The sequence below is a fragment of the Astyanax mexicanus genome, chromosome 3 (assembly GCF_023375975.1).
Source record: "Astyanax mexicanus isolate ESR-SI-001 chromosome 3, AstMex3_surface, whole genome shotgun sequence".
Classification (NCBI taxonomy): Eukaryota; Metazoa; Chordata; class Actinopteri; order Characiformes; family Acestrorhamphidae; genus Astyanax; species Astyanax mexicanus.
Window position 1 is genome coordinate 49,981,828 of NC_064410.1, and position 27,492 is coordinate 50,009,319.

A 27,492-nucleotide genomic window follows, 5' to 3' on the forward strand; every position below is an offset into this window, starting at 1 on the left:
GATTTGTCAAGATTTACTGAGCATACTGTAGGTTAAAGACATGTAATTATCTGTGATCATGGGTGTGGTAGTGGGGGGAAAAGTGGACCTAAGTACCCAGGGCCCAAGTAGAGAGAGGGGCCCATGAAAATCCTGATTTGTTCCAGTTCTTTGTGTACTGGCATGGATAGGGGCCCACTGACATTGAGAGTGTACAGGGCCAAGAATTTGCTGCTACGCCCCTGTCTGTGATTAAAATATTTCCAAAGAATAACCTGATATGTTTAAAAGTAGATCAAGACTCATTTTTCTTGTATGAAATTTCACTCCTTTTTGTCCTGAGATAGATCATTAGATTTCATTCACACAGTACTGTAATCCACACTACAGTACCTACAGCATTCCTCCAACATTGTGCAGTGCATATCTTTTTTATTTATTTTAAAGAACAACATTAACTGCTCTTGTTTGTACCATATCTTACATATATCAAGAATCATAAACTTTAGCTATTTATGTCTTAATTTTACAATCCATACGAACAGATATGCAGGTATGGCATTCTGTGTCTATAGTATCTCCCATAACTAAGTACATCCCTCACATTTTGTCTATATTTCATTATACATTTTAAGGTGACAACACTGAAGATATGACACTGATATGATGGCCAAGGTCATACAGCGGTTTTCTAGGATGGTTCCACTTAGAACAGGCCTCCCCAGGGTTGACCAACGAAGTTTAGTCCACATGTTCTGTGTAATATACAGAGGATGAATACACACATATTAGTACTGCCAGCATTGCTGCAGAGCTTGAAGAAGTGGAAGGTCAATCTAAAATATCTCCAGACCAGAACTCTAAAATACATTTTAATTAGTCAGCAACTGTGATTTCCACCATCAAAACAGCAATATGCCAGAAATGTATTTTCTCCCCAATTTACAGAGCCATTTTCCCAACCCACTCATTAGGACTCAGCATCACAGTGTGCTTGGAGAAAAGCACAGTGACTCGGTTCTGATACATCAGCTCACAGATGACTTGTGCTGATCAACCTCCCCCTTTGGAGTGATAAGGGGAGAGAACACCATCTACCCACCCAGAAAGGGCAAGGCCAATTGTGTTTCCTCAAGGCTCCGGTAGCCAATGGCAAGCTGCATGATCAGGATTTGAACCACAGGATTTGAACCACAATCTCCTGATCACAGAGGCAGCACTTAGCCCGCTGGACCTATCGTTGCCCCCCAATATGCCAGAGATTTACCTGAACACACCTCACTTCCAGATCACCACACCCATCTGCATAGATATATTCCTAAACTCCGACACTATTAAATGGTGCCGGAGCAAGGCGTCAAAACAGACTGTTGGTGGGGTGTAAGATATAGGATCAATAAGGATCATAGAGTGTAATATAGGACTCAATTCCTCTAACATTTACCAGCTCTATAATCTCTTCATAGAGAAGTGGTAGATTATTCCAGTGGCAACCTGTGAAGGCGGTGCTGGAAAATAACGGTGGCCACATTAGACATTTTGGGAACAATTTGGCCATTTTAACCTAGGGTTTTACCCACTTCTGTTGTGAGCGGTTTAGACATTAATGTCTGTGTTTCTTTGAGGGCACAACAAATGAACAGTTATATTAGCTGTACCCGAACTACTTTACATTGTATCACTGTATCGTATCGCAAGTGTTTTACATTTATTTATATTTTCCCCCAGTCCTAACCTTTTTGGAGTGATATAAATGAGATTATGAACAAAGATTTCAGGATAATTTCCTGGTAGAAAATCTAACACTCCCCTCTCTTTACATAGAAAACATGGGAGTTGTGTCTCATCCTTAAAGAATGTACCAGTACCAGTACCAGTACCTGTACCAGTGATGGAATTAGCATGACAAAAGATAAAGGGGAATATATTTGGCAGGGTGTTGAGAACCAGAAGGCTTGGGTGTGCTTACATAATTGATTAAATGTAATATTAGAAAATTCTTTCTGCTGTGAAAAAATATCAAACTAAATATATATATATATATATATATATATATATATATATATATATATATATATATATATATATATATATATATATATATATATATATATATATATATATATATATATATATATATATACACATATATATACACACACACTATATATATATTTTTTTTTACAGTGATTATGTGGACAGGATTTAACACAGAAAAGCGGACCCTGACAATCACATATATTGACAACACAAAGCTTCAGAGGGAGGCCAGGGTTTAAATACAATGCTAAATGAGCCACTGTCATTGCATGTAAACTAATAATTAAAAATCAATACAAATTGCAAACAATATCCAGATTTTGATTCACAGATTTTCTTACACCCTGAACTGTAATTAGCGTTGTATGACAATTGATCAAATTCTACTTTCATTTTTTTATATATAAAAATCCCCTAAACACTAATGCAACATCTCTCAGTTGTCATCAACCATTAATATAAAAGTCCCCGATGACTATTTTTTCTTAAAAAAAAACATTTTTATTGACTAATCCACAAAAAAAAAAAAAATATTATCCAACATTCAGCATTCAGACATATCCACACCAGTGCTTCTTGCTTATAGAATCACTGAAGCTGCATAACAAACAAAATAATGCAGTACATATGGCTTCATATGGCAACTTTGGTGAAATGGATATACAGCAGTTTAATTGTGGCACAATTATGTACAATTATCAAATATGTGAATAAAGATGTTTAGCAGAACACTTACAGCATGAAATCAAGCATTTTCCTCTTGTGCTTATTGAAATAAAACTTAGCTGCTGTAATCATCAACAATACATCATGCAGCTCTGCTGTGCACACAGGGCTCTCGCGCTCTGAGTGCTTGTGTGTATTAAAGCGCACTTTAGGCAAGGGTCACATATGTAGCATCAGTGGTCACTCCACAGTTGTTGTCTTTCATAGACATGAGCACATAGCCATCGTTTCCCCAGTAAGTGGACCAGGAGTTCTTCACTAGCCAGTAAGGCTGTCCGTCCAGAACCCCGTAACCCACCGCCAGCACAGCATGATCCAGGTCATCCGGCCCATTCTCTACACAAACACAGACAAGAACAAAAATACTCAGATACATTTTTTTTATAGTTAATAATACCAGCTGATATCAGAAATGGCCTCGCAACAGCTTCTGGTTGCAGATAGAATTATATAATGCTGTTTTAAAGACTCACCTTTATGAGTTTTTGTTCATATGAGTTTTTATTCTTAAAAATCATTTATAACTGAATTATTAAATAATTGCAGGAACATTCCCTCTCTAAACAAAAATATTTGTTCAACCCCTTATGCTTTTTAAATTCTTTTTAAATCGAATCGTCCACTAGAGGGCATAAAAACAGGATGATTTATTTTCTTTTACATGTAATTAATTGTTATTTATTTAATAAATAAAAATTGTAAGTGTGCATATATGCATGATTTATTACTATATTATTTATTAATTGTTTTAAATAATTAATTAAAAATAATTTAAAACTAGTGTCTAAAAAATATAAATGAAATATGCACTAGGCTTAAAAAAATAAGGAAAACTTTTTTTTTCTATTTTAATTAAACTCTACATTAAATTCTTAATTAATTATATTTGCATTTTTATTTTGTTCTAAATCAAGCTGTTTAAAGTATTTTTAAATGACTATTGCCAGATATTATTTGCTCTAGTCACAGAGAGCCACTGTTGAGCACAAACTGGTGAGTCCCTGCTGGATACACTCATTAATAATAAGGTTTATTAACTCCAGAAACATCACTTAAATGTGTTGGACTGTGGTGCACAAGGACAGGACCTGTACACCACTGAACCCTGGGTTATACAGGCTACAAAGGATTGAGTAAATCTATATTGTGTGCAAGTTTAGGGGGAGGAGGAGGAAGAAAAGGAGTCACAAACTTACTGCAGGCAGGTTCATAATACACTCCGTTACTGTAGAAGGTGAAGGAGCGGTGAGCAGCGTCGATGCTGACTGCAGTGGGGCCGTTTTTAAACAGTGCAACCTTCAGAGCCTCTGCATCACCGCTGGTCACATTAGTGTAACTCTTCACGCGAGCAGTCAGCTGGGATGAGTTATAGTGGCACAGGCCATTCTGAAACACAATTCCCAAACTCATAAATGAATGAAAGATGACAAGAAAGACCTAAAAATCAAACACTAAATCTATAGTTAAGATTATGGTAATTCATTGATAAATTCATGTAAAATTTCGATATAACGCTACTGTGAGGTCTTTCTACATGGGGAGTGATGGGTTCACCCACTTTTGTTGTGAGCAGTTTAGGCATTAATGTCGGTGTTATTTTGAGGGCACAACAAATGTACACCGTTATACAAGCTGTACACTGACTACTTTACATTGGATCACTGGGTCATATCTTCAGTGTTTTACATTTATCTACATTTTCCCTAGTCTCAACTTTTTTGGAAGTGATATGAGAGTATGAATAAAGTTTATGATTATTTCCTAGGTGGTGTGCTATCCATCTATCTCTCTATCTCTCTATCTCTCTCTCACATATACTGACAACACAAAGCTTCAGAGGGAGACCAGGGTTTAAATACAATGCTAAATGAACAGATTCAGATCTCTATGATTACAGGGTTCAAATGCTGACAGCAGTTTGTGTATGTCATTATCAATAAATAAATAAATAAATAAAAATACCATGCCAGTGTAAGATCCATAGCTCTCTGCAGTGGAGATGCCACCGTGTTTCATGACCCATTCATATGCTCTCCACTCCTCTCCTCCATCACACCCATTATTACCAAAACCCCACGTGCAGTCCACCAGCATCTGCTGAGACAACACCACCCGCTCTCCTGTCTGAGAAAAAGAAATAAATACAGTTAATACAGGCTATTACAAGGTAACATGCCTCATTTAAATGTATTTTCATAAGTGACATTTAAAAAGTGTAACCCATGTTGGATTCTAGAGTGACGTAATTATCTACTTGAACACTACTAAAGAAATCTGCTGAGGTAAATAGACTACATCAGTGGTCTTTAACCCTCAAACTTCTTGCAGATTTTAACTCAAACCCAAATCAACACTCCCTATTTAGTCAATTAAGGGCTTGTGAAGAAAGTAAATATGTGGATCGGCTGGGATGGATTAGAATTAGATCTAAAGACCGTAAAGATAGAGTAGCTCTCCAGGAGCAGGGCAGGAGACCACTGGGATGTTTTGCAGAGTTTGGTGGTTTTCCTGTTTAAGTGCTTCTGACTCAGTTCATCAGCTATCGGCTAAAAACAGAAGTCAATGAACTGTGCTGGACCCTGTCCCACAGTTTAAAAAAAAAAAAAAAAAAAAAAAAAAAATCACATTAGGCTAGAGCCTAATGTCAACCTTGAGTGAAAAAACAACTCAAAACAGAAATCAGTAAATTTAGATAAGAGACATACTATATTCAAAATATAGAGGAATATTACTGTACAAGACTGGAGTTTATGTAAGAAGCAAATATAACAACTTTTATTTTTTTTAAAAAAGGTTTTTGATCCCGAGCCTCTATATTTGTTCAGTTCCACTGCAATATTTACTTTGCTGTAGAAATAATTAGATCAGATAGGTGTTGGATGGAAACTGGCAATACTGGGCTTTCTTAAAAGGAAATCGGTCACAATGTACTGTAAGTCTGCTCAATCAAAATTATTTTTATCCTTTTCCACACAGTTACCCAAACACTAAACCTTTACTTGTAAGAAAATCATAGACTACATTAGACACTCTTACCTTTAGAAACAATGCTCCTTCAAGTGCACCAGTTGTGGCAAAACTCCAGCAAGACCCACACACAGCCTGGTCCTTAACAGGGGTCACAGCACCTAAATTCATAAAATGTGCAAACTCTTATACATTCCAGAATCTGTACATTATTTTAGTTAAAGGCAAAAACAAATACTATTTTAAGGAACAACATGTATGTTGTTTAGGCTTTAAGAGTTAAATCATAATCATCATCCTGAGTCATATCTGAATGAACATGATCAAGGCATTATTATTATGCAGTACACATGTTCACTAGTGAACATGATCAGAAAGACACACCATAAAGCCTCCAGTCCAGAGAGTCAGGCGGGGCGACAGAGCGGAGCTCAGAGGGGAAAGGCAGACCATTGTTTGGGGTCTTGCTCCCTTGTCTTCCCCTCATTACAGCCATTTCATCCTGAGAGCGATCAGCCAGATGATTGACAGAGAGAGAGAATGACAGGCCTGCTCTGTTCATAGAGTGAACATACCTGTAAAAGAAGAGGAAAAGACAGAGAGTGGAACTACAGGGTTTATATGGTCATGAAAAACCTGGAAAAGCCATGGAATTTGATAATTAGTTCGAGGCCTGGATAAAATTTGGTCTAAAAATCTAAAAAATCGTTTCAGTTTATCGATGGAGAAACAAATACATCAGCTCAGAGTTAATTTGGTAATTTAGCCCTACACAATGGAGCTCTCAGGATCTGATACACATTTTATTATTGAAGATGAACACTTCAAATTACTGACAAAACAACAAGAAACAAACAAACAAAAAAAAACAACATTTTATTTTTTGTACTTTACCTAAATTTGTTATTTACCGTTCCACCTTAAATGCAGCAGCAGCAGTTACTGAGGCTGCTGCTTTTAAAGTGAAATGGAAAAAAATAAATCCAAAAAGCTACAGAACAGCTGACTTCAGCTCTCCATCGACACCCTAAAACAAAATCCAGCAGTGAGGTTGCTGAACTTCACTGCTCCTCCGCATCACAACAGACTAGCAGAGTTGGTTAACTGAGAGAAGTTTACTGTGATAGAAGTTTACTGTTTCATTTATTTTTACTTTTGTGAAATACTGGGTTTACATAGTCACAACAATGGGATTATTAAACTTGTGCTTAGAACAAACAAAGACAAAATAAATTTAAAAAATCAGTTCTTTACCGAATGTTATGTACGAAGTTGTGCTCTCGTTTCTCATGCTCCTTCTCAGTTTCATAGCTGCGATCATATTTCTCCTTAAAGTGCCCAAACAGCCGATGGGCGTGGCCAACAGGAGAGGTATGAATTAGGTCTTGAATGGGATTGGCAATAAGCCGGTGCTCGGCCCCTGGACCAGGAAACGGGCCGCACCCCATACCTAACAGAGAAACAGATTAATTAAAGATTATTTATAGTGTGGTAGACTCAGGGTAAGGATGTAGATGGTGTACAGGGTATAGTGTATTTAGTCACCATCTGGTAAGCTGAAGTCCTTAGGGTCAGTTCGTGGGCTGAAGTCACTGTAGTCGATGAGGTATTTGTCGTAGTGGGAGCCAAGCAGGGTGTTGTAGCCCATCATTTCATAGTGTTGGGGTGTGGCCACTGAAGCGCCTCCCTCTGGACGGGTCACCCACAGACGGTAAGTGTTCTTTTTATGTCCGATAGTAGTGATGTTCTTCCACACCTCACACAGAACACCTGCGTAATACTCCATCTGTTCAAACTGTACACATTTTTATAAAAAAATTAGTGTTTTCTGAGTGTGTTCAGTGTCGACTTGTACCTCACTCTACCTCCATCCGTATATCACGTGAGTGCATTTATTTAGCAAACTAACTGGTCCTTACATAGACTACTTACAGCTATAAAGCCTTTTTGTTCAAAATACCAGGTTAAATAAAACCATAGATCTACTGAAACTAAAATTAGCTTAGATCAATGGATATTTAAGTAGCGTGGCCAGTGTTGGCCCACTGTAGCAGCGCAGCAACTATTGCTTGGTTCTTTTCCATCATACAATACATACATCAGCAACTATGGATTTGAAATATCAAGACATCTGCCACAGGTGATAATCCAGAATGTATGCACACACACACACACAGACACACTCACACACAAAGCTCATACCAATAACGTATATAAGCATCCTTCTGTTCAATAGAAACTAAGCCAAAAACGTATTATTGTTTCACTAGACCTGAAGTGGCCACTGTCTTCTGCAATATATTGTTATACATAACATGCAAACTAAAGGACCCACCTGAAAGCCCTGGACATTGGGCAGGGCAGCCTGAGGCAGGACCGGATCATCTTTAGTGCCATTGACCTGGAAGCATTTCATGGTATTGAATTCAGTCTCAGTTGTGACTGGTGTGATCTTATAGCTGACACCCTGAGGCACTGCAGCACCAAGCTGAAAAGTGGAGACCTGGCCTGTTGAGGGGTCACCAGAGAGGAAAAATAAACAGGTACACTTAATAGGTTAATAGGATAGATACACTTAATATACTGATTGCAGTTTTATATTTATAACTGTGGTCAAAGCTTTAGATAAAGTCTCATACAATACCCAGCAACACTTGAGCACTCAAATGACCAGTTTAGTTGTTTTTGCTTTTAAAACACATTTACAGTTTGTTTAAATTTAACATATTTAAAAACTGGCACATTCAAAAGATTAATTTGTATTGTTTATTTTGATTGCTGTAATTAAAACAAAAGAAAGAAAAAGGGATACAAATATAAAATGTAGATTTATGGCAATTATATGCAAGTCCAACAAGGACAAATGTCCAGCTCAAAAGCCAGATGATACCAGTGTTAAGAGTGCAACTAATGCTACTATTATGCTATACTATGCTTTAGGTCTATATAGTTCCAATGTCTAACCATTGCAATTCTTTAAAGAAAGAATAAATTAAACTGTGGACAATTCATGTGTTAACTCACAAGACAAACATAATGAGAGAGGTACCAAGTCCAAGTAAAGATGTGGAAAGTTCATCCAGAGATAGGGCAGTAGCTCACAGTGAAGAACATGAGGTCACTTACCATGGTAGTAGTCTATGCGGCTTCTCTTCCCCTTCAGGTCGTACCAAGCTTCAAATGGTTCCTTGATTTCAGCATAAGGCAAGGAGATCACACCTTTAAAACAGAGCATGTTAACAAATAAAAACATCACTAGTGGTCAGAGTCATATGTAGAGGAAGAAGAAGGTATAGGACAAATTATTAGAGTTAGTGGTTTTACTGATTTAGTACAGATTTTTTTGTCTGTACCTTTTGGTACAGTGGTGTTTAAAGTTTGTAAACCCTTTCTAATCTTCTATATTTCTGCATAAACTTAAAAGGAAACTTTATCAGATTTTCACACCAGTCCTAAAAGTACTTAAGGAAAGTGCCCTTTGTATAAGGTGACAAAGGAACCCAGGGTAACTTCTAAGCAGCTAAAAGCCTTGGGTCTTGCAGACATATAGACTAGCAAGAGTTTACAACTGTCAAGCACCACTGTACAGTATGTACAGTTCAAATGAGGTAACTGTACAATAACTGGGTGGGTTATTTAGTTCACAAATCGAATAATCATGCCAAATATGTTCAATTATGTAAGCTTATAATCAGATATTTGTAAATTATTATGTAAATTACGAAATAAGCTGTTTAAGAGATCTTAATGGATCACAACAATAAGCCAGTGTGATGAAACAGGCAAATTGGGGACCTCTGGACCCCCTTCAAATAGAGCCCTGACTGCTACTCACTATAGGGAGGTAAGAATAATTCAAATTTCAACACTAAATAATAAACACTGTGCAACAATCTTACAAATCTTGGAATATAAACCTCCACTTGGCGTGCATGTGTATATGTATCTGTGTGTGTGTGCATGTGTGTTTAAGCGGTAAAAAAAAAAAGAAAAAAGATTTGATAAGGTCTAATAATTAATACATTGATATTTCCCTTACTTATTTAGCCATTTTCATAACAATATAACTGCATTGGCAGTTTTTTGAAACCAAAAAAGTGACAATTAAATTCTGCAGCTGATTTGCACAGTGCAATTTCATTATTGTCTAGTAAGATAGCCGTTCATTTACCTAGTAAACACTTGACCATAACACCATATCTTCAGATCAGAAAACTTTCTCAGGTGTTATGTGTAAGGCTAATGCCAAGTCAATAATTATGAATATTAATAAAATAAAATATGTTTTCCAAATTAAAAAGGAACAGTATTTTGATTTTTGAGTATTTTAAAACATTCACTCACCTTTCACATGATACATATCACCAAACTCAGGGAGAGTTCTGCCCAGCAATGGTGTGGCCTCCATGACTGTGGAAATAATAAGGCCTTTCGTCTTTTAACTAGTAATTTTAGACATTCAAACAGCTCTACCGCATAAACATGCAGTACTTAACAATACAACAGTCCTGCCTGCTTGCTAAATAAAGCTTTATTCAGGTAGTAACATTACAAAACAAGCAGGGCAGCTGGAGCTAGAGGTGGGTAATCCAGGCCCGGAAAGTTAAAAATCCGCTCCAAGATTTCTTTCAAACTGCCTGGCTAGCTGCGCTGCAGCTGACCCTGCCACACAGTTTGAACGAAATCCTGGAACGGATTTTTAAACTTTCCGGACCTGGATTACCCACGACTCAGGACTGAGACATAAATACAAACACACTGACCTGAAACCCAGCCTAAAAACGCTGCTACCGCCAGAAAAGGCCCCATGCTGAGCTGAAATCAGTACACAGGCTGCAGCCTGTGCTCAAAAAGACATATATTACTGCTAAAACAGTCCACCAGAACCAGAAACTCAGCAGCGCCCTGACCTTAAACTTCTCTTTATTAAAAACACGCTCCCTCCAATCAACAGCACTGCCCAGCTCAACCACCAATCAGAACAGAGGTGGGCGTGGCTACATGAAGTCATATGACTTCGGTTAAGTGTTCCCCTCAGTCTCACATGACCGCCGTCAGCTGATAGAAGTGCACTTTATTTCCTCATTTGTCAGCAAATAAAGTGCTGCAGTTATACTTTGGTCTTCAGTAACACAATAATAGGCATGATAAAAAAATGGGGATAGTGTTACAAACCTGAGAAAAATAGTCGGGAGTGTGTAATTTAAGATAAATCTTAGTATTAAAAAATAAATACATGTACAGGTGAGTAAACAAAAATAAAAACACAACAAAAAAAATATTTATTATTAATATTTATGTTACCTTCACTTGATATGGTATGGTATGATTTGTTTTTCTTTTATAGTTTAAAATAAATGCTTATTTATATTTATTTATTTTACATATTTTATATATTCATTTGTTGTTTCCTTTTGATTTAGCATTTTACTACCTGTGACTTTTTTTCTACTAATAAACTTTTTAAACTAATTTTTGTATCTTATTTGGTTTATACATTTTAGAATGTCTTATTAAAATGCGTCACCCCACAACCTTCATACTAAGTTAATTCATTTTAATTAGTTAAGTTATTTTTTTTTTTAAAGTTTGCAGCTCTAAGTCAAGCAAGTTTTCATTATTTTTCTCTAAAATTGTCCACCCTGTCCTGCAGCTTGTTTCTGCACCTCACCATCACCCGTCTCCTTGATTTAACTCAATAGCTCCTGGATCTAGCTTCACTTATCAGATGGGGTTCTGTCCTTCTAGCTCAAAGCTCAAGCCGCCTGAACTCCAGCCCAAAGTTTCTTAAATTTCGTTCCCTCCTATAGTGTCCTTCCACATTTAGATGCTGATTACATCGTCTATACACACACGATTTAAATTAGATACATTTTCTAGGGTTCATCAGATTAAAGCAATGTTTTATTGCTATTGCAAATTTCACTTAACTATTAAAAGATAAGCACTCAAAGAGAAGTGAGTTAAACACAGACGACACTGATTAAACATGATTAAAATTATGTTTATTTCATAAACTATACATTTTCAGTTACAAAATCTGTTATTTCAATAACAACAACTATGTTCAACATTTATCTTTACCCCTCCCCCACAGTTCCCAGTTTTGTTCTTGGCCAATTGCAAGTTTAGTTAAAGTAGAAGAAGCTTCAGATCTCTCCATTATTGCACAAGAGCACCCTCAGTCTAGCGAAGGGTAAGGCCAGCATATAAAATCTGCCACCACATCATTGGGAACGCCCCAGCCCTGCAGCCTTAGGACATATGGAGTGGAACTTCCACGTGTACAGATATTGACTAAAAAGGAAACAAACCCTGCATCAATCACAACAGAAAAAGACACTGTTCACTATTCGTGATTTTTAACCTGATATCATAAACCTGAATTCAGGCACAATGTTTGCCATGTGCATCAGAAGTGTAGAAGCTGTTAAAATATAAATGTAGGCAATCATTTACATCATTCCACATTTGTGCTGAGATATTTATAAAATATGCATTTACCAAATTAGGAATGTAACAAATGGTAAACAATTGCAGTATATTACTGAAGTGCTATAGACATACATACATTTACAGAATACTTTAACCCTTTAACACCGAGAGACACAGACAAAGATTAAAAAAAAAAAAAAAGTAACAAAGTCCTTCCGTTTCATGTTGGAGGCTGTGCCATTAAAAATGAAACACGGAGCTCACTAGTGAACAAACATTTGCAGTTAATTGAGCCTTTCCAACCAAAAAAGCATACATCAACCATTTCTGCCTTTTGGGAAACATCAGCAGTTTTCTTTAGTATTTTAAGTTATTATTTAGTGCTTTCATTAATAAACTAATGTGTTAAAAGTTGATCAAATTAGGAAAAAAAGAAATAATTATTCCCTAAATGAAGATTTTGTTGGTATGTTTTTTGGTTGGAGGGATTTAATTGCTGTTAAATTATTTAAATATTTAAATATTATATAAGTATTTTCCTCTTATACCTTAGAACATTTGACATTTCTTAGGTTCAAAATTAATTTAATAACTTTTATTAATTTATTCTGATAATTTAACGGCTGTTTAACTGGGAACACAGTCAGATATTTTATTCAGTCTTAAGCCCTACGTGATTTTTTTTCACAGGGGGCCATCTGTAAAAAAAATATTTTATACTTTTGCTCAGTGATAAATTTCTTGCATTTGGACTGTAATAAAAAAAAAACAGGATAATCAGTGAGTTTTTTTTGGCTTTCTCGGTCAGGTGACATAACGTTCAGTAACTCCTCCATTTGCACTGGCTGTTGTGTTGAAGTGGATCTCTGTGAAAACACGCGTCCGAAGTGTAATTGCGGTGTGTAGCAGTGGACAAATAGCTATTTTAGAGATGTGCGTCCGGACAAAAATAAAATTACTGGAGGACCGTGGAGTTCAGCGCAAAACAGTAGGTAATTCAGCCTGTAATTTTCTCAGAGGACGTCTGAGAAAAACACATACATTAGTTGTTCCAGATGGGAATAAAATCACAGAGGAGACCCCATAAAAGAGAAAACTACTCCAGGACCCCCTGAGAAACCAGGCTTGATGTGTTATGCCATGTCTAGGAGAGACTTTTTAATATTTACTATTAATAAAAAAAATCCTGCTTATTTTGACTGAAAAGTCTGCAGATTCCAAAATGATTTGGATTCATTGGATCATTTGAATGGTCCTTTAGTTACATTGATCAGCCATACCATTAGCACCACCAACCTAATACTGATTTATGCTGCCACAACAGATCTAGTATCTAGAGTATCTGAGGCATAGACTCCATGAGATCTCTAAAGGTGTCCCGTGGCATCTTGCACAGAGAAGTTGGAAACAAAGTCTTTAAGTCCTCAATGGATCATATCAATGAGCCTTAGGTGTTTAAGGGTCACAGATGGTTCCTTTCTTGAAACACTTTTAATAGATACTATTCACTGCATACTCAGAACTGCTGTTTTGGACAAGCTGAACCATGTTTGGCCTTGTCAAAGTGGCTGGCATTCTTCAATTGACACATCAACACCTGACCTGTCATTTGACTGCTCCCTTGCTGCATAAAATATACAACTCTTTTGAGATTCCACCCATTAATGATGCTAGTGTTATGGCTGATCACAGTATAAAGTCTAATCCCTCCCTATTGATGTCCATTTCTGCTCAGGTAATACCTTCAATCACATAGTCATAGTGGAGAACTGCCCTGGACAGTCCTTTCTCAATTATGTTTCAGTGACTCCTAAGTTGTCATGGGAAATGTTTTAGAAACATTAGAGAGGATGGACAAAAGTTCCTCACACAGATGTAGCACTACTCTGAGCACAGCTGGAGGCTGGTTCTGACGGGCAGTGCAGCATCCACCCAGCTGTTTGGGTTCCCGATGATTGTGTTCCACACGCTGATCTCCTCTTCAGTGGAGTCCATCCAGCAAACCTTCTGACCATAACTCACACCTGAAGAGCACAGATAAGCAAAAATACACATAGCAGCTAAGAGACAAGGCCTACATTTTTCATACTGTTTGACAGAGGTCTTTGTCATATGTAGCCACATTTTGCTCTGGCTTCTGCGTTTGTATCTTCTACTGTATACTGTGTTTATTTTCCAGGTGCTTCTCATTTATGTGCTTGATTTGTGTCTCTTGGACTTTGGACATGTCTTAAATTGAGTCTTTTTTATTATTTTAAAATTGCACTATTTTTTTTAAATATGCATTGTATTTTAATACTAAAGTTATCCAATTAGGAAAAAACATATGGATTCTTTATTTTAGATTATTTTAAAAGTACACACCTCTTACTTAGATGACATCTTTATGGGGTACAGTCACCTGGAATAGCTTTCAGTTATTTCTTGCCTTTTATTTGTGTTTGAGAGCAACAGTTGTAAAGTTGTGAAAAGGTAGAGTTGGTATAAAGTGAATAGCCATATTTGAGTAATGTTATAACATATATTATGGCAACAAATACTTAACTAAGTAAAGAAATTATTAAGAATGAAGGTCAGTCAATCTGAAACATTTCAAAGTATCCTCAAGTGAAGTTGCAAAGACCATTAAAAATGTTATGAAGAAATTGGCGCTTATCAGGACTGCCCCAAGAAAGCACGACCAAGAGTTAGTTACATCTGTTGCACAGGATAAGTTAATTCACAGCCTTACGGTGAATTTACACTGCTCCGACGCGACAACGCACAGCGATCCCATTCATTTTCAATGGGAAGCGCCACCTGCGTCAGACGCAGTCGCGCGGTGCATCATGGGTCCGACGCGTCGAGAGCGGGGGATGCGATGCGATGAAAAGTTGAGCCGAGCTGAACTTTATGCAAATGAGTCCGTCCAACGCAATGCGTCTATCCAATCAGAGAGCAGGTGTTGGCCTGTAATGCGTCCTCAGCGCAGCGCATGAAAAAAATTTAGTTCCGCTTTCAAGCGTCCAGAGAGGCCTGGAAGAGAAGTTTCAGGCTTCCCTGTTCTTTATAAAATCCCTGCTGATTCACAGGGACTCTGTCAGCGAGGAGAAAGTCTGCTGTGATTGTTGGAGTCTCTGGTGGGTTTTTAAAATATTAATATGTAATTTAATTGGAAAAGTTTGCTTTTTTCAGCTTATATACTGCTCACTAGACAGTGTAATGAAGCTCATTCAAACATTTATATCTATAAAGACACATTTATATTTATTAAGTATTGGAAATAATAATAGCTTATATAAAAAGCATTTCCCATTTATTAAAACGATTTAATTGGACGACGCAGGGAAAGCCTTTGTCACGCCCACATGCGACCGGTTGGAGGGGGGTAGTGCGACCATGTGCGTTTTCGCGTCGGAGCAGTGTAAATTCACCGTTAGAAACCAGACGTTAAAGCTGATGTCTGTATGTTTTGGGATGTAGGGCCCTCTCTGGTGAGAATGTGTAATTGCACAGAGCATGCGAAAGAATCATTTTAAACTGGGCTGGTGAGATGGGGTCTCCATTCAGAGCGGATAAATCCGATTCCAGGTTATGTTCAGTCAGAGAGAGAGCATGCTCAGTTAGAACTATGGGTGAAGGAGCTACGGAGGTTTCCCCGAAGTCTCCATTGCTCCACCAGCTAATAACTGAGATGGATCCTCTTTTAGAGGCTGTACATGTGAAGTAAGTACGTAAAGATGTGCAAAAAGCGACCAGACATCCCAGTTTTCAGCATAAATATATTAGGCTTAGCAGGGATGGTCGTTTCAGCACACTGGTACCATAAAACATAATACTCAGAAATGCTTCTGCTTTCAGTAGAAACAAAATAAACTGGACTGCCACTTTAACAGCACCCCCACATAAAACCCCACCTAAATGCTTCACATTTAGTATTTTAGTCTGTTTAACACTTTTCAGCTTACTACATGATTTATTGTGTTCCTTCATAGTCTAGATGACTTCAGTATTAATTTAGGAAAAAAAATAATGAGAAGGTATGTTCGAACTTTTCATTGGCACAGTAGATGTTCACGTGTCCATACCTGAGCCTGTGCTGAGGCGCACTCCTCCCAGGCAGTTAGAGGAGTTCCACACAGTGATCTCAGCGCAGGCCTGCAAGAGGTCGCTGGACTGCAGGCCGTCGTACACCATGGTGTGGTTGAACACGGGACTGACTGATCCCCGGACCACCCGCGTCTGCTGCCCACTAACACCACTCTCATCTGGCAAAACCACACTGCACACACCATATGTACATGTGTACTTCCCTTTGGGCATAAACACGAGTGCGCTTAAAATGTAAAAGTCTGTTATAAATAGATACAGATCACCATAATAAACAACATGCATTTCTATAATCTCCTGCAGCTATTGTGAATGAGTGCATACAAACCTTTTCACATGGGTGTTGGGAATGCCACGTTTTGGAGGAAGGAGCCCAATCACTTCCCTTAACCAAATATGCAATTCACCAGTCAGAGGGAAGCCTCCTCCTATAACCATGTGCCCCAAAACAATAAAAATTGAATTTAATACAGAAATACGCTGGATTAATTATCATCATGTACGTCTCAATTAATGTGGATGTGCAGTGACCTTCAGAGCCAGGCGGTATGAATTTCATTGAAAATAAGATTGTTCCTCTGCTGATGATAGCATCCGGATTCATTTGTACCTAAGAAAGAAAGATAAGAGAAAAAGAAAGAGAAGACATGTTAACATGCTGTCAGCATAGTTTTCATATTCATAGTCTCAAGTTTCAGGCTTGTATCTCTATAAAACAACTTTTTAGAGGATTTTCTAAAGAAATAAATGTAAAATATTTTTTTATTTATATGGAGCTTTTCTATTGGTCCATTTATTATGAAATTCTAATATATGTGAAAAACATCAACAATATGGGTGTTTTATTTATATATTATATTATATTATATTATATTATATTATATTTCCATACATATCTGGATATAAAAAAAAAAAATAATAATAATAATAATAATAATAATAATAATATTTTCGAAGAAAATGTTGACCTTTTCATTGATACAGATGAAAACAAATGCATAAGCATGCTAGCCCTATATGGGATGATATTACCTCATGAAAAGAGACGCATAAAATACATTTTAAAAAAGTTTAATCCTAAATTATACACTACTCTGTACTATGTTATGTACCATGGAAATCATAATGAAGGCTTCTGAACCGAAGAAGAGCATTATATATTTGTAATCGAAAAGCATTTACATTTATTTGTATTTAAAAAAATCTGAAATCTAGTACTATTTGAGTGTAAAAGTTGTAGTTTTATGAGTTTAGTAGTTCACTACATAGCTAGTAAAGGGGTATTTAAAACATGCATGCATCGTGATGTGAAGTTTTTCCCTGTTCACACAACAACACTGAAAACTGTTTTTTTACATATCTCCAACCTGGAGTGTGTTTTTGGAAAGATCAGTTTTAGTGCAGTGATTAAAATTCATAGAATTTTGTTGTTTTTATTTACTGTAAAGTGTTCATGGCTCACCCTGGGCTGTAAGGAATACCAGGTTGGTTGACTTCGCCCCCAGTCCCACTGGTCAAGTCCCACCTCCACCTCCCCCAGGAAGAGATTCCTCCGCACACGCTCCATATGCCACACGGACACGCTCAGTACACGCGCCTGCAGCTCCGACTTACGCACTTTATACTTGAAAAAGATTGGTATGAGTTGTAAAAATGTTAAATAAAATTCAAAATGCAAAACAACAGTAAGTTCATTTCAATATGTTAATTATCTTCACTGTACAGTGTGCAGATGCAGTGAGAGTGGACTCTTACTTTAAGCGTCTCATCGTAGACAGGATTCAGAGTTTTCCTCTTTACTGCGGTTTTCTTTTTACTGCGAGACGTGTTGTCTGGGAGGAGGTACACTTTCACATACCTGCAACAGATCAGTGAAGGTATTACAGACACTAGAAGATCATGCTTGGATATAAGCTAAAGCACTTTTCAGTGAATTCTCAACATAACAGCAGTCTAAATGTAGTTTCCAACCAAACCAAATCCACTGGTTGGTAAATGTATGACAAGAACATTTAGACTCAAATCAAGTGAAGATGTACTGCAGTGTGAAGTTTTCTCAGTAGGGGGCACAATCAGTACAGAAATACTGCAAATATTCAACCCTAAAGGAGAAACAAAACACACAGTAACAGCTAATACTGGCCCATATATTACTTATATATACACACATTATTCAAATTTAAAATCACATAGTCACTAATGTTTCATAAAATAAAAGATCAAGAAGCTTCATAATGCATGCAACACCCAGTTCTCAGTTATTTTTGTGCTTCTACCCAATTTAATTGCAGTCTTCATTACATTACTGCTGCAGATTCCACTGCTAAGGGTCTTTATTTCTCTCCACTGGCAGTGCAAGTCCTTCCACTTTACTTCTGAGTTTATTCTGCTTTGTCCCTGTTTGTACTAGCTCATTAATGTTGACAGTACACTGTATACACACAAAGCTCTCGTTCTCTTTACTCTTTTCCTGTGCTAATTCCACTTTGCTCATTTTGTGTTAACTTGTAAATGTAAACGTTACCTTTAAGTCCATTTTTGTGTGATTTTTAAAGCAAGTTAATGATTTTAGATGCAGGTTGTGACTACCTGATACATCATTAACTGCATGTTCACCTTCACATTACAAATCATTAAAACAGAGCTCTCATTTACTTCTCCTGTCTGCTGTTCTGCTGCTATGTCTACATGTTTATCTGCTGTGGTGGCCACAGTATTTTTAGTCCAAATAACTGCACCACACAGTCTGACCATTCTGACCAGATTTGACCTTTTGAAACTGGCCCAACTCTGCAGGAAAACCACACACCTGGCAACTCTCGCAGACTGTAAGTTAAAAGACTATGTGACAAACAAATAAAAAGCTCTGTAATAGTCACATAGGACACCTCATATCTAAATGTCCATCATGATAATATAATTTATGGTGATAATTCTGCAGACCGCCTTCCTTTATCTAATTTCAAATTACTGTACAGGTCTAAAACAGACCATAATGACCTAAATGAGTGATGAATTGTCTTCTCTTTTTATTATTTTTTATTTAAGCTTCAGTCAGTAATGTGTAAAGCCATTCTGTTATGCGTCTGCCACTTGTTTCTACATTTCTTCAATGGGCTACTTTAATTAGGTCTGTAAGAAATTGTTATATTTAATATATATTTACAATTCTGTGAAAAAAAAACAGGATATCCAGTATACATGCCCAGCTACAATATTTGTCTCACAGGATGTCATACAGGTTCTGTATGTCCTCTTGTATTCAACAGGATACTAGAGCCTCCTTTTAATTGTATTGTATTTTGCATTTTAGATAGATTACACTCTTCAAAATGGTTTAATATGATTATTATTTATAAATAATAGTTTTTTTTAGAGGTGAACAGTATGGACAAAAAATGCAATGTGCCGTAACGGTGTTAAATATCCTGTTCTCAACATTAAATATGATAAATAAGGATTCTTTAAACTCCTCTAAGGTTCTCATCACTTGTCTTGCCTGCACTCATTCCGCTTAGTCTCAGAAGTGGTTTGGTGTGGTTTGAGTGTTTACTCTGCACTTTTACCTCTCTCTAAGCTTCTTTGCCTCACTCCAGCCTCCCTTTGTAAAAGAAAAGTGTATTAAGTATATTTTTAAAAGTATAATTAACATGAAAAAGTACATACATTTTACAATTAAAATATGTACTTAAATTGTAACTTAAGTATATTTCAACTGTAATTAAGCTACATTTAAACACAACATAAAAGCACTAGATTGTGATTTTAAGTGCTTCTTTCGTACAACTTCTGCAAACTTAAGTAGAATTAAGTATGTGGTTTTTAAATATCATTTTAATACACTTAAAGTAACATTTACATAATGTATATTGTCCATGTAATAGTTTGTGTATTGACGCACAAAGTGTACACCTTACGCTACTGGAAAAAAAAAATACACGTACACTTTAAGCAGTATTTAATGTCACGCTATATATATATAAACCAGAACAATGTATAATTTAAAGTATATTGCTTAAAAATACATTTTATGGAAATACAGAGAAAGTATATCTAATGTGTATTTTCATAAAGTATATTAAATTGAAAATGCACTTTTAGTAGTCTTTACCCTTAATTTAAGCACATAGAATAGAATAGAATAGAATAGATTTCCTTTTCACAATGGTCATTATGTCAGATGGGAACCGACAATGTAATGTGAAGATAATGTGAAGTAATTTGAGTTTGCTGTTATTCAGGTGTTATGCAGCCCTTTTAATGTGTTTATCGTGAAAACCCTTATTACAATAACAACATAGATACCTTTTATTTATTTATCCAAAAGTCCTAGCAGTTATAACACAAACCTAGAACATACATGGCATCATTTTTGCCAGACACTTACGGGTCAGAGCGGTTATTACGTGCTGGCGCCAGGTCCTGACAACAACACACACGAACATGGAGTTCCTCCTTCTTGGGATCATAATGCAGAGAGAGCTGAATTCGCCCAGTCACTGTTACACCTCCGAAATCCCCCACACTGTACAGACTCATCAGACTTCCACTCATCTGCAATAAACACAAACACTTACCACAGTCAGTCAGATTATTCTTGCAATAACTTACAGCTCCAGAGGCAAAGGTTTAAAGGTCCTGTTGCTCTGTGTAACAGCGGCTGAGATGTCTGAAGCACCAGCTCAATGCCAGCGATGTTGCTCTTAGGTGCAGGTGTGTGACGTACCATATGACTGGAGTGCAGGCTGTTAATTGAGCCAAATCTGGTGTCAGCCAGTTCAGTGCTGCCAGAGTCAATATCACCCTCTGAGTCCACCTACATACACACACCAACAAGAGAGGAGGTAAAACACTTCTGTGCAGATGTCTAAACAAGGAGTGAGTGAAAATATTGATGTATTGGAGTATTACAATATTTTGTTTGCAATTCTATATTCATGTTTAAAAACACAGTACAATTGTTTTATCATTAGTTTACCTGGTAAGATTGGTGTCAGACAGTAGCCCACTAGGTAGAAATGTTGTGCTCCTTTATTATATTCCACTGTTATGATACTGTTTATGCATGTTTTGATTGATTTTTAGATTTTTGAAATATGAAAGTGTTATTTCTACTATGACAATTTTCCTAAAATTTGATTTAAACAATTAAAACACGTCTTCCTTAGAATATCACACTATATTTTGAAATATCGAATAGTAACCCCAGTATCATCTTACATATTGCATTGCCAAGTTCTTACCAATACACATATTCAGTCTAAACACTAGGTACATTACATAATATTCTGTCTTCAGTTTGGGTTACTGCATTATTTCACATGAATGATTAGACCAATAGAAATTGCCCAAAATTGGCATCTTTACTGTTTTACTTTAAATTTGAGGACAATGCTGATAGTTTTGTTTGGACAGCAACGTTATCTGTTAAACATACCAGCAGTGTTGGAGAGGCATTCTGTAGAACTCTGTCATTCACAACATCCGAATCTGCAACACTTTCTGAGACAGTAGTTCAGAAATAGTGATAAAGAAGTAAGAGAGAAGAGAGGAGAGGAAAAAAAGAGCCTTAGAATAAAGTGAAATAGGAGCCACTTCATGAATCTATTCACTTTATGAACGTTCAGTTACTGTTGTGTGACGTTCACACAATGCACATGCAGAACTTACCTTCAACTCCTGAACTACCTTCTGTGTTCTCTTCATTTTTCTGGGGATAAAAAAATGTAAATGCAAATATATATACAGAGGTGTGCTTCATGTACATTATAACCCTGTATGTATAATTTAGAAAAAAGACGATTAAAACATTTTCTATTTACGATAAACAGTATATCCCAGACACTCAGATTCTTCCACAGAAAAACAGCCTAAGCCCAAATTGCCATAATAAGAATTTCAACTTTTAACCAAAGCTGCCCCTACGTAAATACCTCTTATTCTTACATACAGTACACACAAACAGAAATACTGACCTTGGGGACACGTTTCCTCCTGGGCCGTGGTTCAGGGGCCACAATGAGGATGGGACTGAAGAGGAATGATTAAGGTTAGTTGAAATAATGAGATGCTTTTGATGATTACTTCATATCAGTTTTAAAGTGAAAGAAACAAAAAGTAGCCACTCTACAACCATGAGCTACAATTATTAAAATGTCTTGTCTAACAGAATGTCAGTCACTCCAGTACAACTCAGAACTCAACTACAACCACAGCTCTGGTTGGTGATAGCACAATTACAGTACCGCACTAGGTCACTGTTTAAAGGACAAAATACCTGAGGACCTTTTGAAGGTTCCTTAATTAGAAAGAATCTTCATTTTAAGATCCTAAGAAGAACCTGTTCTTAAGGACAAAAGCCCTCAAAAGAGCATTAAAGAGCTTCCACATAGTTGGAACTAGAGCTGCACGATATTGGAAAAAAATTACATTGCAAATGTTCTTTTTTTGACTATATATATCGCGATATTAAACAATGCAGGGCCCATGGCGTCACCAGCCCCACCCCTACCCACGCGCTGTCTTGCATTCGAGACGATCAAGAGCTGAGTCAGCGCTGAGCACTCAAAACCAGAGGAAAACAACAAACAACAGTAATAGGCTCTTTAATCAGGCATTCAAATGGGCTTTTTAAAAAAGGTAAATAAGAGCGTTTTTCTGGGATTAAAAGCGTGAATTCAGCTGTAACTGGAAATATCTGCACAAAACTGTACTGCACTGAGGTTTGGACTGGTGCATTTACAAGCACATGCCCAACCATGTGGATAGAGGCCATATGCAGTGTTTACTCCTGCCCCTCTTCGAGCTTCTCATGCAGACAGCAGCAGCCTGTCACTTACACAGACACAGAGACAGCGCTGTGTATCTACTTCTCGTGTCAAGAATCAAAACATTACAACATGACGTGTTTGATTTAACTGCCATAAGTGACATCACATGTCCTGCAATTGTGCATGTGCACATTGCGATGACAATGCTTAAACAATATATCGTGCAGCCCTAGTTAAAACCATATTTCATACTAAAGAATCCTAAAGGACTTAGAGAAACCTCTAAAAGTACCTTTAAGACAAGACCCTTTAGTTCTTAGTGACATAGAAACTTTTATAAAAGGAACTACTTATTAATTACAGTGCAAAACTAATTCACATCAAATAGGGCTTCAGACTGTGACAACTTAAACACTGCATCAACCTCTCTCTCTTTTCTTCCTCCTCAGTTTCAGTTTCTTTTTCCACGATTTCTGTTTCTTTTAGATCTGCTGTGTCCTCTACTGCGCTTTCTTCCTGATTCTCCGACAAATTCTGTTCCTCCTTATCCTCAAACACCGACATCACAAGCGTATCTGCACAACAAGAACAAAGACAGAGAAGGGTAAATCAGCGTTTAACAGTAACTAAGAAAAAAATACATAAATGTGCACTATAATGAGGGCACAATTTCACTTATGAGGTTAAATGTCAGTAAATATAAGACCTTTGCCCCGTTTTTTGCGTCGTATGGAGGCGTGGATAATGTCAGCCCCTCTGCTTTGATGCCGTTTGGCGCGCTCTTCAGTAAACCAGGTCCCACTGAGGGAGCGCAGACGCACAGGGTCCGATTCTACCTGCCCAAGCTTGCTAAAAACACAGACATAGAAACACACATACGAAAAATGACCGCAAAATAACATACATTAGAATGTCTCTATCCTTATCGGCAATATTTGCTGACTCATTCTATAAAAACTTTAAACTTTCTACCTCAGTAACTGCTGTGCTCACGCATGTGATATATGTTACAGTATGTTACATATCTCTGCACCATATTCTCACCATGCACATTTTATTGTACCGTATCAATACTGCACTGTCCTGTCTGTTAAATTGTCTCATCTTTTGAATTTAATGTATTTATTGTAGTGTTTGCACTTTGTGTTTGTCTATTGTATTGTTGTTCCATGTTGCACCATGGTTCCGGAGGAACGTAATTTCAATACACTGAACAACTGTACTCAGATGTAATAATAATAAAAAGCCTCTTGACTTGACTTAACATTACCATTCAAATTCCTTTCCGTTCCTTGTTTTATAACCCTGCATAAATTATATCAGAGATTATATCTGTCCAGTATCATTTATTTTACTTTAATCCTCGAGATCCTATATGAAGATATTTGGAATTCATTATTAGTATTATGACATTCTGGATCATTGACTTCTGTTACAAATCTGATAAAATTCTTGTATTTTTTAATATCTCAGTTAGGGGCGTGCAATATCATATCATATACAATAATAAAATTTAATTTTAATTTTAATGCAGTAGTGTATTCTCGAAATTATTGTTTTTAAATTCAGTGTTTTGTTATATCGGCAAGAGTATTGTTATCGCAAAAATACAGTAAAATATTGTGATATTATTTTAGTGCCATATTGCCCGCCCGTACCCCTGACCCACTCACCTGATCCTGCCCTCCTCCCGCTGCCGTAACTCAGCATCCCTCAGCAGAACGTTTAAAATCATGGTCTGTTCCACCTCGGTCAGGTGAGCCAAATCCAGCAGATCAGCTTCCTCCTCCATATCGAGCTCAGCTCACGCACCTGTGATGGAAAGTGTTTACTGAAATGATTCATAATCAATGACGTGTGATGATTCATAAACAATGACGACTATTAATGATATTACTTTTTGTTCTATGCGATGATAATGTGTACTGTGAACATTTTACCCTCAGTGAGCTTTTCTGAAATGCTGAGTAAGAGTTTTCTCTATCTGGCGCCAGCAGTGTGTGTCTATGTGTGTGTGTATGTGTGTGTTAAAGGAATGTACGTCACAGCTGTTGTGTCTACAAGCCCTGGCGCCAGGGCCATCTCCCTCTCCTGCTTGCAGTATTTTGAGGACCAGCCTGAGATGCTCACTAAGGGATTATGTCATATCACATGTCAGAAGAAGTTGACGTGTCACAATGGTGGCACTGTGCCCATAATTGGGAAAGCAAGATAGTAAGGGTGGGGTATAAAGAGAGCTTGGCACTCTTGCAAGGCAGGAGTTCACTCTGTATTCATTACGTGTGTCTTCTCAATAAATCTTGTTACTCATTCTGATCAAGACTCAGAGACTCTGAAAATTTCTTTCTTCCTGTCATTATTTTTCCACCACACACCCCACTCTGCATCAGAAACACCAACAATTAGCACTGATCACAATCAATCACCTATATCTGCTTCAAATCAATAACACTAAAACTGTTTGATGTGACTCTACACACCAAAGCAAAGCACTCATGTTCTGATAGAGCAAACCTGGAAGTTAAGGGTGGAGCTTTAAATGAGAATAACAAAAGTCACCTGTACACTGTGTACACACACACACACACACACACACACACACACACACTTCACTGCTCCCCTCCAGCTCTTCACAGCTCAGCTCTTTAACCACTAAACAAGCGAAATTATCTTTTGCCTGTTTGCTCAGTATTTGGACAGCTAAAACCAAACACGGCATAAACTGCTGAGAAGGACCTCGTAATCAGTTCATGTCGCAGATATCTCACAGACCAAATATCATTTAAAAACTGAAATCTATGCAGAACTCTGAAGTTCATGAAGTAGTTCAAATGCGGTTTGCAGATTCTGTTTTCAGAAAAGACACTTTAATGGCTAAATCAACAGTACATCAGAAGGGACTGAACTCGCACCATCATCACTATCACACACTTCATGATTAATTCACATACTTTTACATTTACAAACCCATGATGTTTTGCCTATAACTACATTGTACCAAGAGTTTAGGCTGCTTTACAAAAAAATCTTTAAACAACTAAAATGTGTACATTTGGCCTAAATTAAGTAATTTAATCTTTTTAATCTTTTAGCTTCATAAAGCTATCACAAAATATATAATAGAATAATACATAAATAAACCAACCTGGGCAGCACAGGGAGAAGATCAGAACATGGACAGAATCAGATGCACCACAGTCAAGTAAATCTATTAAACATAGCCTGGTTACCATCCCTGGTCCTGTAAGTGCCCTGTCCCCTGCATACCATGCCCATGTGGGGTCTGTACAGGGAGCTCAACTGGGCCATGGAAAAATTTAAGTCCATGGCCCACATATAAATGTATATGATGGGTAAAATAAATAAGTAAAATACATGTACAAATCCATGTAGAGCCCATGCTGATGTAAAACCCATTTGATACCCATGAGAGCATATCTGCTGGGACTGCACGTTAGTGTTTTCCTGAGCTAAAACACTCCTAACTCTCTAGAAACACCTGAGCAGAGTACAAAACGAATGTCTGTCAAAATCCAATTTCAAAATCCAATTTCTGTTCCTCCAAAAATAAAAAGAATTCTGTTTAAAAAAAAGTTTGTAAACAACTCGTTTTAAAAGATAAGAGGAATTAAAGCTACTGAAAAGTTGATACTGAAAATGATAAATGATTGTGATTTCACAAAGTCCAGTTTCTCCCAAAAGAGCAATTATTATCTAAGATAAGATACAATAAGATAAAATAAATAATAAAGTAATACATTTACAAGGTACTCCAGATAAAAGAAAGAATAAAGTAATACATTTAGAATGTACTCCAATTGTATTACAAATTATGTTTGAAAAAAACATTTAAATCTTAAATCTACGTTAAATCTAAGTTCACAGAAGTTATACTTAAAAAGCACTCAAAAACACAATCTAAAGCTTTTTTTGTTGTGTTTAAATATAGCCTAATTACAACTGAAATATACTTGCGTTGCTGTAAGTTGTTCCAAAGTAGTGCATTTAGTATGTATTTAAGTATGTATTAATTTTAATGCTAAAACTATGTACTTTACCATGTTAAGAACATTTTTAAAATATATACTTGAGCGCACTTTTCTTTTATAAAGGTAGTGTTGTTGGGAAAATACAGTTTGGCACTGGCTCTTTATTAGAATAATCAGACTCAAGACACAGATGATATAAAGAAAAATACACTTCGTATACCACTGGCTACAAGTTTTCTCCCAGGCAAATAGATTAAATTTCATGTGTTTGACTTTAATAAAAGTAGTGTTGCTGGAAAATACAGCTTGGCACTGGCTCTTCAACAGAATAGACTGACTCAGGACAGACAAATATACTTAATATACTACTGGCAACAAGTTGTATGCTAGGGCTGATGATCATCAGATTAATTTAGATGAAATGTGAGGTTTTGGGTGCAGGGTAAGCACCAAAATGTGGAGGAGTGAGGATCCTCCAGGACCAGTGCTGGGAACCA

At 36.9% G+C, this 27,492-nt stretch overlaps 2 protein-coding genes across 3 annotated transcripts; both read right to left on the reverse strand.

The window, feature by feature from the left end:
* Nucleotides 1-2,202: 2,202 nt before the first annotated feature.
* LOC103030114 (digestive cysteine proteinase 1) lies at nt 2,203-10,645 on the reverse strand. Its single transcript, XM_007245660.4, has 11 exons — nt 10,476-10,645; nt 10,057-10,122; nt 8,839-8,931; nt 8,048-8,220; nt 7,258-7,507; nt 6,967-7,162; nt 6,097-6,287; nt 5,782-5,873; nt 4,708-4,869; nt 3,942-4,131; nt 2,203-3,081 (listed from the first exon to the last, which is right to left on the reverse strand). The coding sequence occupies exons 1-11, from the start codon at nt 10,519-10,521 to the stop codon at nt 2,894-2,896; spliced, it is 1,647 nt and encodes a 548-aa protein (XP_007245722.3). The 5' UTR covers nt 10,522-10,645; the 3' UTR covers nt 2,203-2,893.
* Nucleotides 10,646-11,695: 1,050 nt separating this feature from the next.
* Nucleotides 11,696-24,813, reverse strand: sytl1 (synaptotagmin-like 1). Of its 2 annotated transcripts, XM_007245658.4 has the most exons (14): nt 24,680-24,813; nt 23,713-23,855; nt 23,431-23,581; nt 22,212-22,266; nt 21,907-21,946; nt 21,674-21,738; nt 20,963-21,052; nt 20,624-20,790; nt 17,992-18,094; nt 17,699-17,860; nt 16,768-16,846; nt 16,565-16,664; nt 16,215-16,408; nt 11,696-14,171 (listed from the first exon to the last, which is right to left on the reverse strand). In XM_007245658.4, the coding sequence occupies exons 1-14, from the start codon at nt 24,796-24,798 to the stop codon at nt 14,029-14,031; spliced, it is 1,611 nt and encodes a 536-aa protein (XP_007245720.2). In that variant the 5' UTR covers nt 24,799-24,813; the 3' UTR covers nt 11,696-14,028. The 2 variants fall into 2 exon arrangements, with proteins under 2 accessions (XP_007245720.2, XP_007245721.2); XM_007245659.4 differs by lacking the exon at nt 11,696-14,171 and having other exon boundaries at nt 16,304-16,439.
* Nucleotides 24,814-27,492: the final 2,679 nt, after the last annotated feature.